The following is an 18,370-nucleotide window of genomic DNA, read 5'->3' as shown; positions in this document are numbered from 1 at the left end:
GGGAAACGACAGGTACAAAACCCAACCTTCTTTTTTTTAAAAAAAATCATTACTTGATCATAAAATAATATAATTTGAATTTGGAGGGTTATTTAATGGGCCCACCAAGCCCAACCCCATAGATTACAATTACGTTTGGGCAACAGATTAATGGGGCATCTCATCATCCCCCACCAAATCTTTTCTTCACTACCAAACGAAAATCTTTCAAATTTTTCTCTATTATTTTATTTTTTTTTAAAAATACTTTCGGTAGTTCATGCTTCGTGAATCTCTGCTATTCCTTTTTATTTTATAACATATATATATATATAGTACATGCAAATATATAGAATAAATATTTAATTTATATAGTTAAAATTTATAATATTATATATAATTTATATCATAATTAAATTTTGTAATAAATAAATATTTTTAATGTATAAACTATATTTTAAATTTATAATAAACTATTTATATAATATTATATTATTTTAATTATTAATAATTTTAAAAAGAAATACTAAATTTAATTTAATAATAATAAAAATAGAAGAGATAAATTGAAAAGATCAGAGATTGAGAAAAATATTTAAAAATATTCTTTTCGAAGAAAATAAGTTAAAACACTTTTATTTAAAAATAATTTTAAAAATATTCTCGTTTAGTATAATTATTTTAATTTATATAAAGATAAAATATTATTTAGAGTAAATTAAGTGAAACAAACAAATTTTATTTATTTAGTTATATATGAATAATTTGTATTAAAATTAATTTAAAGGTAAAATAAACATTTGCACTTTACATAATCTACAAGATTTCCTAAAAATAAATTATTCCATAAGTAATCTTTTCAAGGATAACCCTCTTCAAAATATTGTCGAATATTATCCTGTGGGCTCCTTATATTTTAATTTTTCACCTTGCGGACCGCTAGCCTTTTTTTTTTTTTTTTTTTTTTTGCTAAATCCACATCTCATCGATAGGCATGGCAATCTAACCCGCCTCCGTGGGTACCCGCCCGAACCCTCCCCAATTTGGATTGGGAAAACCCGTGTTTATCGGGTTCGAGTTTTCCCCAATTAATAAAATCGGGGGCGGGGGCGGGGGCGGGGGCGGGGATGTTAATACCCACCCCGCCCGCCCCCGTCCCCATACCCGCCCCCGCCCCGCTTAATAATATAATTAAAAAATTATTTTTATATATATAAACCAAAATTATAAATATTTATATGTAAAAAATTATATATATTTTATTTTTCTTTTATTTTTTTTAAATTGTTCATATTTATTTAAAAGAAAAAAAGAAGAAAAAAAAATAAAAGCGGAGACAGGGGCGGGGCGGGGAACATAAAACTCGCCCCGCCCCGCCCCGTTGCCATGCCTACTCATCGATATATTTATGCCATTACATGACTTCCATGTTAATGACTTGAGTTTTGTTTTAAAAGAAAAATACGTAATTACAAAAAATAATAATAATAAATTAGACACATTTAGAAAAATACTTAATATTAGAACTGTGGAAAAAAAATGAGAAATCCAACTTACACACAATAATAATATTTAAATAAAATAAAAATGTAATTAACCCTAATAACATTCTTTTGTGACCTTATATAGCATTTATCATTTTAAAATATATATATATATATATATATACATAGAGCTAAAGGGGTCATAATAACATCAATGAAACTTTTACTAAGTATTACACTGCTCAATAACTTTATATTAAATGTGAATTTTGTATTAATTCAAGATTATTTGATACTTCATTTTTTATAAAACAAAATTGACGTAATATATTCATTTTAAAATATACTAAAATATGAATATTTTGATTACCTTCATGTTGTTGTCCAATTTTAACAAAATTTGATATACACGTATAAAGTGATATGAACTTTTAACGTGACTGCATACACAAGGAAGAATTCAAACCTCTGACCTTGCTTAAGCGTGGATCAACTCCTACTGCTGAACCACACGCTTGAAATTTTATATATATATATATATATATATATATATATATATATATATATATATATATATTAATTTGTTAAGATGAGTGCGCACAGATAGCAAATAGTAAGATTGTTTGCACAAGTTTTAAATAGTGAGTATAGGTTTCAAATTACGTTTCTTGTTTCAAAGTCTAGAGTCAAAAATTAAAACTCGTGGATCCCCATAGTGTTAGTTGCTCGTTATTTCTATCTTTGAATTAATGGGTCACTCTTTTTATTAGATAGTGACACTTAAATTTCTTTAAGCCTTAACCCACTTAATGGAAATAGAATAGAGATTAGAGTCCCCCCATGGCTAAAAAGGAAGAGAAAAAAAAGAACAGGTATGATTGCTTTCTAATAAAGGACCAGAAGGAGACAAATAGTGTTGAGGTGTATGAAACTAAAAGAAAGTAGACCTCCAACACGTCATGTATTTAGGTGGCATTCAGGATTCATGCAACTTGTTTCTGGGGTCTTATGTAAACTGTTTTAAATTAACAGTTTTACATTTTTTTTTTATATTTGCATTATGTATTATTTTTATCTAGCCAATCCCACGTGTGCAAGACAAATATTATTACATTATTATTGTTAAAGTAGAGAAAGTATGTGAGGAAAATGTACAGCACCACACTACGCTTTAACCTTTCTCTCTTTTTGTAAGCTGAGTAATAAGATGGGCCAAAAGTTTATTATTATTATAAGAGATGGATAAGACACGAAAGATACATATCATCATCATCGTACGCGCTTTCTATCCATCTACTTTTTTTGTGTGAAATTAATATACTTAAGTTTAATTATTTTTTACTCTTTATATTTATACAATTTTCTTTGTAATCTCTATCGTTAGAACTAGTATGTTTTAGTCTCTACAAATACATTTTTTTCAAATCAATTCATAACACTAATTAATGTCTAACATTGTTTTATGTTGTTGACGTGACTATGAACATATTGACTGACCTTTGTTTGATCATTAATGGGTTGGAAAGTGGATTGTGACGTGTTACTCTCTTGTTAATACAACACTCAAACTTTAAAAAATAGTTGCCATAAGTTAAAGAGCTAGCCTTCCATCCCTCCAACAAAGGTAGTGCCACTAGTAGTCACGCAAAAATGAGTATTGCGACGAAGAGAAAACTCATATAGAGTTTACAACAAGGAACTATATCTCATGGGAAAAACTAATGGATTTCAAGGTCATGTAAAAATAACATAGATGTTAAACACAAAATAACAGCATGAACTAATTTCACAAGGGAAAAAAATGTGTTTCTATAAAAATTAAAACGTACTGTTTATAACAATAAGGACTAAAAGAAAAAGAATAAACTTTTGCAAGTATAAAAATTAAAAAATAAATGAATCATATATTTAATAGAGAAATTTCAAGTGAAAAAATCTAATCAATTTTTTTGTAAGTGATAAGGAATAAGAGTTCTCTATTTCTAAAATGAAAATGATTATTTGCATGAGTCTATCACACGAAAAATGGAAGAATGTTGTTAGATGTTTTTAATCTATATTGTGAAATATACCGGATTGACTAATCCAATCAAAAAGTTGATGAGTCCAACACCTAAATGATTCAAATGAATCATAAAATTGACATAACAAAAACTCGATATAAGAATATAAAAAAAATCAATAAAAAAATAATTTTGAACACGTTAACCAAGTTTTTTTTAAACAATAATATTTTACTAATGATATGCACTTCATCGAAAAAAAATTAATTTGAAAATTAAAAAAATAAGCTTGACATTTAATGGAAAACAATGAATTGTTGGTGAAGGTGTTTATGGAACTTCATTTTGTAATATTTATAATTTTTCCTATTTATCATCATCGCATTATTAGCACATGAGAGTTGTACTCCATCATTAATTAAGATACAAATAATACATTTATGTTGATACATATTTTATTATTGTTGTTAATTGATTTATCATAATCTTTTCAAAATATATCAAAATATTATAACTAATTTTGTATTAACATCTTTAATTCATGAATTTTTTATTCAAGGACGAATCCATATAGCTGTAAGAGTAGGGATAGTTGTCCCCTCTAAAATTTCTCTTTTTTATTTTTTTATATTATTATTTTCTTTATAATATATATAAATTATGTTTTATTTTATTAAAAAAAATTATTAAGTAATGACACACATCTTATAGGAACATGATACATATTACTAAAATATATTTTTAGATATACTATATGTTGATATATTGTTAAAAAAAAATATAAATATAGACTACAATAACATTTTTTATATGTAACTATATGTAACATTTTTTATAATGATTATTTTTTTTATATCTAATATGTTAAAATATATCAAAATTTTATTTATATTTTATTCTATTGTGTAGTTTCTTTAATTTTATGACAAAATTGTCTTTATTTTTTTATTATAGTATACTTTATGTTTTGACTGGAAGATTTATTACATCTTTATTTATTAAAGATGTCATAATTTAGTTTACAAATATAGGTTGTTTTTCAATTTTTTTTTAGTTTTTAACTCATTTGATCTTATATGTGTGTGTGTATTGATAGGAGAGGATCTATATTAAGAAAAATGATAGTAATTATTACACAATATTTTTTATTTATTTTTTACTTAAACATATTAAGAACTGTGATAGTAATCATTGTTCTTATAAAATATTTTTGTTTTAAATAAATATAAAAATTTAGAATAGATACAAAAGAAAACAAATAATAATTATAATATCTTTATCTTAATAATTTATATAATTTTGTTCTTTTAATATTAAATAAGTCACTAAAAATTACAAAATCATACTTAAATATAATATCGGGCCTAAAAAGAAAAAAGAAAAATTGTCACTTTAATTATGAGAAAATTTTAATTTATAAATAATAGGTATATAAATTTTTTTATCACAAAAATATACCTTTTTAAAAAATATTTTTTTTAATAAATAATATTATAAAATATTTTATTATCTCCACTTAACAAATTTTTAGATTTATCATGTCATTGTCTCGACTTGTATATATTAGACAACTTTGTTCGTATTGAAATGCAATTGAAAAACTCAATTCTTCTAAACCTTATATGTTAACAACAACTCTCGATTGACGCTTGCTCCATAACCACCAACATGTCTTCCATCAACGCCATTTCGCTCAATGAAGAATAATTTATGATTGCTCTCAACACATAGTCCTCCATCAAATTTAGTGGTTTCAATTATCCAACTTGAAAGGCCCAATTCAATGTCTTTCTTGTTGGTTATGACCAGATTCATTAAACAAGAGGGACTATCACTATTGACATTGTCAAGATCAACTACTCTTGCATGCCATTGTCTCCTTCATAGACACATGTTGTCACCATGCTTGGCAGCATAACTATACCCCGAAGCAAGCATGGAATATCCTACAAAATATTTTTGTGAGTAAAACAAAAGCATGCATCATATATCTTAAGGAGCATTTGTTGTGTTACACCAAGGGTACATAGTTCATATAGTGTATCTCCATGGCATCAAATCCATCTTGGATGAACTCTCTCTTATCATGTATTCACTAAAGATCAACTTGTTAATGTTCTTAAAAAACCTTTTACCATATTAAGATGCAAGTTCTGGATGACAACTTCATCTTGAAGAATACATGATAGTTACACTTTATCATTAATTCAAACATATATAAATCATTTATATTAATACGTATTTTGTTATTATTATTAATTGATTTACCGTAATCTTCTCAAATATATTAAAAAATATTATAATTGACTTTATATGAACATCTTTAATCCATGAATTATATATATATATATATATATATATATATATATATATATATATATATATATATATTAAAATACAATGGAAAAACCTAATTCTTTCGAAACTTATTGACATTTGTGAATTATTGCAGTATGATTTAGAGATGTAAAACTTACATAATGCAAGTGTTACTCAATAAATAAAGTGAGAGAATCAACACATGGCCAGTTTATTTTCTATCTGATCCTGAAAATATAACAAAATTATATTTTTATTGGTAATGACTAATCTTCGCGGCTAAATCATATGTGCCCACTCCAGTATGATCATAAGAAGTTATTGTAAAATTTATTAGTTCTACACTAGAAATAAAATTAATGGAATTCAAATAAAGCTTGAAGCAGTTTTAGTGAGGAATGATCATGCATATACAATATGATGTGCCCAAATAAATTGACGTGTGGGAATTTTCAATTTTATGGAATGGTGGTTAAGATTCGATTAGACACACACATCATGGACCCAAAGTCACCATATATATGCGTCTTGTTATTCATGGTCCTTATAAACTTTTCAAATACGAAGAAAGCCAAAAGCAACGAAAACACCATTTTTATTCAGTTCACGTTACCAATCGTTCATAACTTCAGTGGAAGGTAAGCAACCACCTTATGGTATAGACAACGACAAATCTTGAGCAAAGTATTGAACTTCAATTTAATGTTCGCATGCATATGAAAAATAAAAGGTGAAAATTTATCAAAATTAAGTAATATTTTCCATTTCGATATACCTCTAAAGTGACTATGTGGCATTGTAGATATCCCGTGACTTAAAACACGTATCACTGTTAATTGATTGCATATAATTGCTAGTTTTTAAAATGAATGTGTTATAATTTATCTCTGAAATATATATATATATATATATATATATATATATATATATATATATATATATATATATATATATTTATGGTATACATCTCTCTCATATGATTAAGGTTCAAGTTCTAACTCTAATGAATACGGAAAAAAATTTAACTTAGAAGGAGATATTTATTTATTCAGTCTCTATCAAACTCTCATAATTAAGAGATTATTTTTGTATTGAAAAAATACTCCTTGGTAATAAAAAAATATTTAAAAGAATAAAGGCATATCTTGCCATGAAACACGCCTTTATTATTACACAGAAAAAAAAAAGAGTAAAACACTTATTTTCTTGTAAAAAAAACAAATACATTTATTTTCTTCTTTTTTTTTCTTTCATTATCCTTTCAATTACAAAACAAAATTTTACTAAAACGACTAGTTTAATAAATAAAATATTGCTATCTAAAATATTATTTTTGTTTAAATGTATTTTCAGGTAATGGGATAAAAAAACACAGATAAAAGTGTGACTTCTTTCATACAGGCCTGTATTGGACCTAATTTGGGCTCACAACCTAGAGTCCAAACACAAAGCTCTTGTAAGGCTCATGATATATACACCTCTTTTTTTTATAAGTACACCTCCTTTATTTTTTTTTAAATTATAAAATACTGTAGTTTTTATTTTTATTTTTATAATTTTACACCTCAAACTTTTAATTTACTACTTTCTTTTTCTTTTTCACACACTTTTTTTTCTCTTTTAATTTTCACATGCTACCAAAATAGGTGGATGAAAGAAAGCTAAGGAGGTGCATATAAAAATTGGAAAAAAAAGGAAAATGTTTTTAAAAAAAATACTAAATTTAATGTTGTGAATATAAACTTAAAAAATTTAAAATTTAAAATTTAAAATTAAAATATTTTAAAATTTTAATTATTATTTAAAAAAAAAGGTGTACATATAAAAAAAAGGAAGTGTATATATCATGAACTAAATATGAATCTTCTTACAACGCAATAAACAAAAAGCCAAAAAAAACTTTCAGAAAAAAAAAAGCCCAACAAAAAGCTTCTTTTGTTTTTTGAATGTTTGTGGGTTCTCTGTATCAGTGCATCGTCAGTTGGTATCAAAATTTTATAATGTCAATAAATAAAAAATTAGGATATATATAATTTGTAAAGTAATTATCGTAAAAGAAAAAAAAATTATCATAAATGTCAACTGATAATATTGTAAAAATTATTTAAACTATTGACTATTTTCTCTACAATTAATCTAAATACATTATAAATTTAAATTTAAAAAAAGAATCCTTTCTCTTGTCAGAGACTTTATTGAGGTGGTTGATTCAATGGTTTATTTATGCTTCAACTCGTACTCATACCGATGAAAATACCAAATTGAAAAGATATTTTTCACCTATAATTTATTTTCTCAACCCAGTTTTTATACAATTTTTTAATTGATCTTAAAACAAGAAAAATTTAAAATGAATCTTCATCATCTACTATTAGCATTTTACTTTAGGCTTAAATTAAACCACAAAACTAACATCATTCTTAGAATGTAGAGCAAATAAATTTCTCCATAAATTGTCTTAGCTTTACAAAGATTAAATTTAATAATTAAGGATGTGAAAGAGTATTTTTCGTTAATCAAGGAGATTAATCTCTCTTAAAAGTTTTACTTATTCTTAATAAAAAAAGTTTAATTTTTTTTTTTTTTATCTTAATCGGGCAGTTTAATAATTTTATAAGCAAATACTAAAATTAGAAAAAAGAAACATAAGAAGAAAATGGTGGGGTTTGGAAAAATAAAAAAATGAATAGAAAAGTGGGAAAATCCGAGTGTGGCAGTCTCTCCAAAAGCGTTTGCAACAAAAAGACGACAAAACAGACTAGCGTCGTCATCCGTCAGAGATTCAGTTACGAGTTACGACTCCACCACTCTGCGTCACACTATTCTCATTTTCGTTTTTCAATGCCACACAAAATATATCAACCAACACTAAAACACTTTGTAACCTTTCTTTTTGCCTTATTCATATTCCTCTTCTTCGCATTGCTATTCTATTGCTGGATCTCACAATCACGTTATGTACAAAAACCAAAACATAAACAACCAAACAAAAACGACTTCCAAACGACGCCGCCAACGTCGTTTCGGTTACGCTCGCACCGCCGCCGAATTTTTAGATCTAAATCTACGACTACCGATTTACGCGCTGGCGCTGGCGCTGGCGGATGCGGCGGAGGTCGCATTCGCATCCGTGGCCGCGTTCGGCGGTGGAGACGCCGGCAATCTGGCGGAGAAATCGGCGGACCTCTCGTCGGAGGCGGCGTCCTCGAAGTTGAGGGCGTAGCTGAGGGCGTCGTAGTGGAAGTCGGCGGAGTGGCGGCGGCGGTGGCGGCTGCCGAGGCGGGAAATGAAGTTGCAGCACTTTTCCTTGAGGTTGGGGAAGGGGAAATCGGTGGAGCGCGGCTTGTTGCGAAGCGACGCGCTTCGAACGAGTTTTGGCCTGACGCGGTGGTGAGGGAAGCAACACGATAAGCAGAGAGAGGATCTAAACCTGTTCTTGAGAGAGTGAGGGGATCCAGCGCTGAACTCTTCTTCCGCCATGAACGCGAAGGAGCGAGAGAAGAAGCTTTTGCAATGCAGCCAAGAGAGAGAAAGAGAGAGTGGTAGAACAAAACGCTAAATAGGTGAGTCTGAGAGGGAAAGGGAGAGACTGAAATTACGATAAAGGACACGGAGGTTGCGGTGGCTGGTCACGGAAAATAACGCTATATTTCCAAGGGTATTCAAGTCATTTTCTCCTCTGTGGACATCGTAGCCTTGAGTATAGTAATTAGTAACGCTTGCATTACTACGTGGAGGTGGAACAAAAACCTTTTTCTTTTTCTTTTTCTTTTACCCTTTATACTGATTTTCCCTTTTCATTAACTTTTTTTATTCTTTATCCTGCCCACAATCTCTTTCTAATTGGAAAAAGATTAGCTTAGTAAATCAAAAATCCAAATTTCCTTTTAATAGAAATTCACTACTATAATGCAACAGATCCGACTCCTAAATAGTGATTCCAAGGTTATGTTACTTTTAAAAATTGATGAATAAGGGGAAAAAATAGAACCCAACAAGTTCAATTTTAGTTTTTGTTGAAAGATGTTACCTAAGTTAATAAGCCATTTATGAATTTCCAATAAACATATATATATATATATATATATTAGACTTATAAATACTAATGAAGTTTAGATATTTTATGTCTCTATTAAAAAAACAATAAAATTATATATCAATTCAATTGCTATTACAATTTGTTTTTAAACCTCAAAAATTTGGAATTCAAGCTTTAAATTTTTTTAAAAATATTATTTTTTAAAAATATTTATTAGGAAAGAGTATTTAGTATCGATGATCAAGTGGTTCAACCATTCAACAAAATTTAACAGCTATATTTTATATTATTCTGTTACAAAAAAAAATGAAAGCAGAATGGTTTGAAGAATAGGTAGTATTGATTCTACTGAACATGCTTGAAGGTGAAATTTGACAACAATCACCATATAATTGATTTTTGCAAATTATACACACGTCATATCAGTAGTAGCTAAGTGAAAGGACCTTTCACCATTAACCAATACCAGACAAGAAAGTTAATCTTAATAAAATAGAAGAAAAAAAAGAAAGAAAAAAAAAAAAAAAAAAGGTAACTCTCATCTCAAATGAGATTCTCATTATAATGGTCCCTTCGTCTTTTCAACCATTCCTAACCAAAATCTTATTAGTATGAGTACTAACATCAATCTCATTAATGTCACGTTTCCTAATACTGTATTAGTTTCTAGTTTTAGTAGGCAGAGAAAAAAACTATAAATTAATAAACACAAAAAAAGTAACATTTCTTTAAAAAATTAAAAATTTCCATTAATGTTATATTTCCTCGTACAGAATCTTATCCATAATCTGTCAGTATCGGTCGGTCAGAATTTTTATGAACAATATTAAATTATTAAGTAATTGTTTTTAATTTATTATTTTCTACTATTTTTGTCTTTGGAACAAATAATTAAGCATTTCAAAATTTTATTTGTAAAATAAAATTACAATGTAAAACTTTATGTCCACTATTTATAATTAAGCTAGTTTTAATAGAATTTTTGCCGTGCATTTTGAATTATGACTATTTTCGTTGTTTCATTAAAACTAATGGTATAAATCAATCCACTTTTAACCTATCAAAGAAAATGAATTTGGTTAATATGAAATCATTTGAAAGTTTAACTTTAAATTTTCTACACAATTCAACCAGTAGTGTTGTGTGAGTTGAATTGGGTTAATATGTCTTTAAAAAAAAAAAAAAAGATAAAAAGGTTACAAAAAGCAGACAATTCATAATTTGATGCATCAAATAATGAAATAAATAAATAAAATTAATTTATAGAATGTATCAATTATAAAATGTTACCTTATTAAATTATCTCATCACACATTCTCTATAGAAACTATTATTATTAGTTAGTTAATTATAGAAGAACGCAATGAAATAACATGAATTTATACATTACTTTCGAAAATATTATGCATAATAAAATCATATATAATTAAACAATATAAAAATAACTAAAAAATATATATTTAGTCTATTGGTCCAATTTAATCCAGCACGTCTTTTAACTAGAGTTATCAATTTAGATTTGACTTGTTGAGTTAGTATGATCAATTTATAAATAATGTAAAATTAAATTTTAAAATAATGTTTTAGTCAAATAGAAGTAGGTCATTTTGACTTAATCAATTAAGTCCGACAAGTCAAATGAGTCAAAGTTAAACTAGTTTGCAGATTTATGAGTTGACCCATTAAACTAAAAAGTGAAATAATCTAAATTATTTTATTGTCAATTTGAAAATCTATAATGTATTATGAAATAATAGAATAAAACATAATAATAATAATAATAATAATAATAATAATAATAATAATAATAATAATAGTCTTTACTCTTTTGTGTTTGCTTACATAGTTGTAGTTATAAGCTCAGAGTCAAAGTTAACTTATGTGAGAATTTCTCTGCTCCCAGTTTTCGGTACTAATCATTTAAGACGTCATAAGTACCAATATGTTGGGATCATGTTAGATAACAAAGCTAGTTTATTAAAATAGTAATAATCTAATCATAAAACTTGTAGAGATGTATTAGTTAGGTGTATTATTATGCATGATCTTCCATATAGTTAAACTAATTTTGAAGGGGTTTGAGCAATGAATAGAATGTTAAATCATGATTTTAAACCTAATTGTATAAATATCACAACAAAGTGTTTTTAATTGAATAGAAAATGTTAGAGAATGTGTTAACTACTAATTTTTGGTAGAATATATTTGACTTCAAATATGTGAATATCTATAACTACTTAAAGTTATATGACTGTGATTGACTCATTGCTCATCTATAACTAATATATAGTATCAATTAATTATGTTATATATTTTTCATTGTAAAAATCATATTTAATTTTTTAATATGTTTTTAATTATGTCAATTTGATCCAATGTCTCGACATAGGTCAAGTTGGGCAAAAAGATGACAACCTGAAAATAATATAGGTTATTTAATTTAATCAAAAATAATATTTGACTCTTGTAGATTAGGTTAGGTTGGATCAGTCAAACCTATTTGATATTTTTACCCTTAACGTGTTTGGTTGATAGGTTGTCACGTTGAATAACCTAACTCATTTTGATGGATTTACTACTAGAAAAATTAATATTTGTGACGAATTTTGTGACGGAAAAAATAGCATTGCTAATAGTGACGCATTTTGTGAGGGAATTTTAAGTTTTGTGACGGACTAGAATTTATTGACTTTTGTGACGGATTTTGTGACGGAATATATTCCGTCTCTAAAAATCCGTCACAAATTTCGTCACTGAATCAAAAAAAAGAAATTTGTGACGGGAAAATTTTCGTCTCTAAAAATCCGTCACAAATTTCATCGCTAAATAAAAAAAAATGTTTGTGACGGATTTTGTGACGGAATGAACTTCGTCTCTAAAAAATTTGTCACAAATTTCGTCACTAAAATGAAAAAATTTAGTGACGGATTGTTCCCTCTCAAAATTTCGTCACAAATAGGTTAAAATATTTTGTGAAAAATTTGTGACAAATTGTTCCCTCACGAAATATTAAATTTTATTTATGAAACTTTTATATTTAAGAATTATGCATAATTAAAGAAAATATGTTAATTTTTTTTTAAAAAATAATAAAATTAAAAATATTTTATTTCATTAAAGGACTGAAAAAATTATGAAATTCATTTAATTAAATAAAAAATTGTCAATTTTGAACATAAGAAACTAAGACATTCATTAAAAATATTTTAAAAAAAACTTGTGAAATTAAAAAAAAAAAGAATATTAATTTAATTTTGGCTTAATTACATTTTTGATCCCTCAAGTATTGTAATTGTGCAATTTTGATCTCTAAGATTTTAATTGGATAATTTTAGTCCCTAAAGGATTGTAATTGTGCAATTTTAGTCGTTTAATTTTTAATTGAACAATTATAGTCCCTCAAAAATCATAATTGTGCAATTTGAATCTCTCCCATTAAAAATTTAATAATTTTAAAATTTTAATATATATATATAATAATAATAATTTAAAATTATACAATTATTTGCTTATTTAAGTTAACATATACTATAATTTTTATTAATGTAACAAATGATATATATTTATTATTACTAAATAAATAAAATTTATATATTATTAATAATTTAATATTGTTAATAAATTAATATCAATAATATTTTTAGTATATTTATAGATAAATTGATAATTTGATAAATATAACATAGTATATATTAATATACTTTTACAAAAATATAAATATAGTAGATAAGATATGTATATTTATATTTTTGTAAAAGTATATTAATATATAATAAGTTATATTTATCAAATTATTAGTTTATGTATAAATATACTAATAATATTATTGATATTAATTTATGAATAATATTATAAATTAAAGTAAAGAAATTAGAAGTGTCAATTTATTTTTCTAAGTTATTGATTTCTTATTTTTTTAGTTTAGTTGTTTATTGAAAAATATCTTTCTAATTTCATAATTTTATAATTTTAAAGTGTAAATTTTAGTTAAAAAATTAAAAGTTTATTATTTTATGTTAATAAAATAATATCTTTTAATTTCTTTATTTTTATGTTTAAAAACAAACTTATAAATTAATGTAATTTAGATTTAAAAGTGACAAGGATAATTTACAAGTTTTTTATTATTTTTTTAACTTTAATTGTTTCTAAATGAAGGAAAAGAAGTAAGAAAACAAGAAATCTTGAAACCCTTCATTGAGTCATATCTAACAAATTATGAGAAACAATCCCACACTCTAGTGAATCAATTTTATCAATACCATAGTACTTGGCTCAACCATGGCTTTGACAGTAACACATGGTCGTTATGAATTTGATTAACAAGAACATGGAGAGGTTTGGAACCTTATATCGAAGATTTAATTCGAATGAAAATGGAAAGTACTACTACTGTGATGAATTGGAATGCATATTCAATAAACCCTAAACACTTTGATTTTGAAATGCAAGAATTGCTTTGCTCCATTCTCTTTCAACCGTCAATAATTTATCTATTTTAAATTATGTCTTATTTTTATTATAAAAACCAACAAAACTATAAAATTGGATAACCAACAAAACTACTACATGGAGGTTATTTTTTAATAAAGTGGAGATCAAAACCTTTGTATTTCTTTTATCTTTAGTTGTTATAAATAAATTTAAATTGATTTTTTTAAAAAAAATGAGTAAACATGATTTAGATAAAAAAAAAAGACTAAACATAATAATTTATTGTAGATTTTTTTTATAATTTTTTTTTGGAAAAAACTCAAATGAAATTGAATTTCCAAATAAAATATTAAAAATAACATAAATTTAGTTATTTAAATTTTTGTAATTAAAAAACCCATAAAAATTATATAAATTTCAAAATTCAAAATTAGGCTAATTTTAAAATTGAATTTATAATAAAATATGATTATATATTTAAATTTTTAAAAATGAATTTAGAAATTATTGAAATGACAATTTATATTTATGTTATTTTATATAAAAAAAAATTTGATAAATAGAAATATCTTAAGCGGGAAACTATCCCGCTGTTCAATTTTCCCCATTTTCATGAAAATTAAAATCCCATGAGGCAATGCGTTTCAAATTTCAATTCTTATCTATTAAGCGGTCACAGTGTCTCATAAGAGGAACTACAACATCGAAATCAAAAACCCAAAACCCTAAAAAGCGAAAGAAACCCCCAAAATATCTCTCGCTCTGAAACCACCATGGATTTGCAGCCGAACGAGTTCGATCGCCTCTTGTTCTTCGAGCACGCTCGTAAGACCGCAGAAGCCGATTACACCAAGAACCCTCTAGATGCCGACGTTCGTATAATTTCCCCCCATTTTTTTTTAATTTTTTTCCCAGATTCGTCGTTTCCTTCGAACTCCGAAATGTGTAATGGAGTAGTTTGTTTTATGTAGGACCCTTCAAATGAACTTTACCACAAATCATTGGAAGTGGCTGCCAAGGTATGTTCTGTATTTTATTGGTTTTGTATCATATCACCCTTATCATCTGTTTTGTGAATGTGTCAAACCTTTTGATCTACCTTCATGTTAAAAGAAACATAACCTTATTATGTACCCTTGTCCCTCCTTTTGGTCTATGCTGCTGTGATTTGTGGGAGGGCTGCTGTGTTGAGTATTCTGATGTGTTGTGCATGTATAGACTGCGTTGTACAATATATAATATGTTATATATAATTATAATTATATGTATGCTATTTTTTGTTTGTGATGGACAAGGAATACCCATATAAATATTGCACTTGTAGTTGTAGGTGGTTATTAGAGTTATATGTAAGCCTACCGTTTTGATTCTATAATTTTAAATGGGAAACAATGACCTATGGTCACTTTCAACTTCTTAGAACATTCAGAAAATAAGTTTCTATAACATATTTCTATGTACATAAAAAGCATTATGGTCTGAGAAGCCATGTTCTTGCCCTTACACCAAATAATCTCTTTTGCCAACCAAAACAAAAATACATGAGAGAAGATGCTGCTTAAACTCAAACAAAAAATGAGAAGCCTGCAGATTCAATAATTCTATCAACATATAGGTATTTTATCTAGATTAAGGTTTGGTTTAATATATAGGTGAACAAAGAATATTTTTCCCTTTTCCTTTGTTGCTTCTAATGCGTGCAAAGATTGTTGTGATTGACAGGGGAAGTTGTGGCATGCAGAAGCAGGTAAAGGTACTGTAAATGTGAGGGATTTACAAAGCACTGCTACAGCTCATGATTTTTTATGGACAGACAAGGAGTTGGTTGATATGATTCGCTACTTCGATAGTGATGGAGATGGAAAGGTAAGGATCAGAAGGTCTTTCAATGTTTTTTTTTAGTTTTTTTATTTTGGCTGGAGATCAGAGAGAACATAGAATTACCTTAAGGCTTCTATGACTTTCAATTTGAATTTTAGCGTATAATTGCTAAATTTTTTTGGACTATATAGCATAGATATGGACCATACTAATCCAAATATGTTTTGTTGATTGCAAGTACTAATAGTCTAATACTATGCAGTTAATCTTGAGGTTGGTGTACTGAGTTTGTGTTACCCTTAAATTTGAGGGTTAAGTGTACTTTTTTTACTATAGGTTCAGTTAGGTGTTCCTGATGCATAATTTCACAAATCAAAGTCCTTATCATCCTTGATATCATTACTAGCAGTTGGATCTGGGCCTGTTTTATAAATTTGAACAGTTCATATGGATTAAATTTCATCAAACTTCAACCAGCTTTTTCCTCTGACAGCATTAACATGATCATAAATTCATAGCACAAATATACAATCAATGTTGACATGCATGGTCATGAAAGTTTAAGTACCCATCACAGATTAATATTGTTTTACATTTGCATTTTTTTCAGCTATTGGAATAATCTAGAGAAGATCAATCACTTGGAACATCTTAGGCAAATGGAAGACTCACTACGGGAATCAACCAATCGAGTGTGCCTCCAGAAGGTAAGGTTTTTGTTTCATGTAGACTAGCCATATCCTTCGGTCATCTTCAAATGCCTAATATATCAGTCCATTAAATAACTACTAAAATATCATATTTGTATTTTAACATGTCTACATGTTTTCCCAAATTACTTGGTGATTTCATTGGCAGGAAAATTTAGGAAAGCACCAACTGATGTCACTTGAATGTGCTAACCAGGTAGCAAATGTTGCTCTCTCTCCCTCTCTCTGTCATTATCTTTTGTTCTTTTCTTTGGAATAAATCTTATTTTGGATAATGTTGCTTCACAGTTGCAGGAAGGGATGACATTACCCTTATGATGGCAAATCTGCAAGAATCCCAACCCCTGTCTTGGCTTTTGAATAATGATAATCATCAGTTGATGTTACCTAATGAACCAAAATATCTATCATTTAGGTGCGTTAACTCTTGTATGAGTCTTGCATTCTCAATTCTACAAGCTTAGTGCTACTCCTGTTGAACTGGTTTAGTATGAAAATTATACTTGTTATCCTGCTAGTAGATCTGTTTTCCAATTAGTACGTTTCATTAGACTAGTAATTTTATCAAATTTTCTTTCTAAATTTGACACAGCCTTGTGTTTCATTTTGTAATCTAGCTACTGATTCAATAGTATAACATACAGTGATAATACCAATAGTATAACATACTGTTTCATTTTCTCCTATCATCTTCTGGTAATCGATTACAAGAAATGGGTAATCGATTACCAGAGAACCTTTTAATAAGTAAATTTCGAACATATGATTTTCATTGTCTAGTAATCGATTACATGTATAGGTAATCGATTACCAGACTCTTAAAAACAATGGTTTCCTCAAATTTAGTCATCAACAGTTAGTGAGGGATTCATCCCAGTTAGTGACGGATAAAATCCGTCGCAAATTGTGACGAAATTATGGCGTCGCAAATTGTGACGGATTCTACTTAATTAAAGTCATCACAGTTTGTGACGGATTTAATCCCTCACAAATTGCGAGGGATTTAATCCCTCACAAATTGCGAGGGATTTAATCCCTCACAAATTGCGATGGATTTTTATTAATTTCTAAACATTTATTATTAGAAATTAGTGACGGAAATTATACTGTTTGTGATGCCTTAATTCCGTCACAATTAACTAATTGTGACGGAGAAAATAATCCGTCACTAAATATTTTGTGACGCCAAATTTTGTGACGGAATCATTTCCGTCACAAATTCCGTCACTAATTGATTTGTGACGGATTTTATCAAAATTAGTGACGGATTTGTTCCCTTTCTAATTTTAATTTTTCTAGTAGTGATTCAGTCAATTAACCCTTCAATAATAACTTACTTTTTGACAATCTTTATTTTTCAAAATTAAACTAATTAATAAAAATTACTTAGTTTGATTTTGTGTAGTGTTTGCATGAAAAAGAAAACAATTAGTCACACTAATTGTCCATGTAATATATAAACTTATCCAGCTATAATAAGTTCTTCTTGATAATAGTTGAAGCACAAAACACACAAGTTCACAAAGGTAGATAAAGAAAGATGAGAAAGCTTTCAAATTAAAAAAATCTCGTATACGTTTA

The 18,370-nt window shown here is 27.2% G+C and overlaps 1 protein-coding gene and 1 long non-coding RNA gene across 3 annotated transcripts; one reads left to right on the top strand and one right to left on the bottom strand.

Annotated features, from left to right (window-relative positions):
- Positions 1 to 8,863: 8,863 nt before the first annotated feature.
- On the bottom strand, positions 8,864 to 9,265 carry LOC109791012 (uncharacterized). The gene has a single exon (XM_083074625.1). It carries the CDS (start codon positions 9,263 to 9,265, stop codon positions 8,864 to 8,866), a length of 402 nt encoding a protein of 133 aa, XP_082930751.1.
- Positions 9,266 to 15,221: 5,956 nt separating this feature from the next.
- LOC145957773 (uncharacterized) lies at positions 15,222 to 17,262 on the top strand. Of its 2 annotated transcripts, XR_014433773.1 has the most exons (5): positions 15,228 to 15,277; positions 15,981 to 16,124; positions 16,690 to 16,786; positions 16,938 to 16,985; positions 17,078 to 17,262. It is a non-coding gene; the product is annotated as an uncharacterized LOC145957773 (long non-coding RNA). The 2 variants fall into 2 exon arrangements; XR_014433774.1 differs by lacking the exon at positions 15,981 to 16,124 and having other exon boundaries at positions 15,222 to 15,277.
- The last annotated feature ends 1,108 nt before the right edge of the window (positions 17,263 to 18,370 follow it).

The sequence above is a fragment of the Cajanus cajan genome, chromosome 5 (assembly GCF_000230855.2).
Source record: "Cajanus cajan strain Asha chromosome 5, NIPB_CcT2T_4, whole genome shotgun sequence".
NCBI classification, from domain to species: Eukaryota; Viridiplantae; Streptophyta; class Magnoliopsida; order Fabales; family Fabaceae; genus Cajanus; species Cajanus cajan.
Note: the sequence above shows the minus strand (reverse complement) of the source record. Positions and strands in the feature narration are given on the sequence as shown.

Bases quoted from the DNA above. Each gene is read 5' to 3' on its own strand.
- LOC109791012 (XM_083074625.1), bottom strand. From the start codon at position 9,265: ATGGCGGAAGAAGAGTTCAGCGCTGGATCCCCTCACTCTCTCAAGAAC.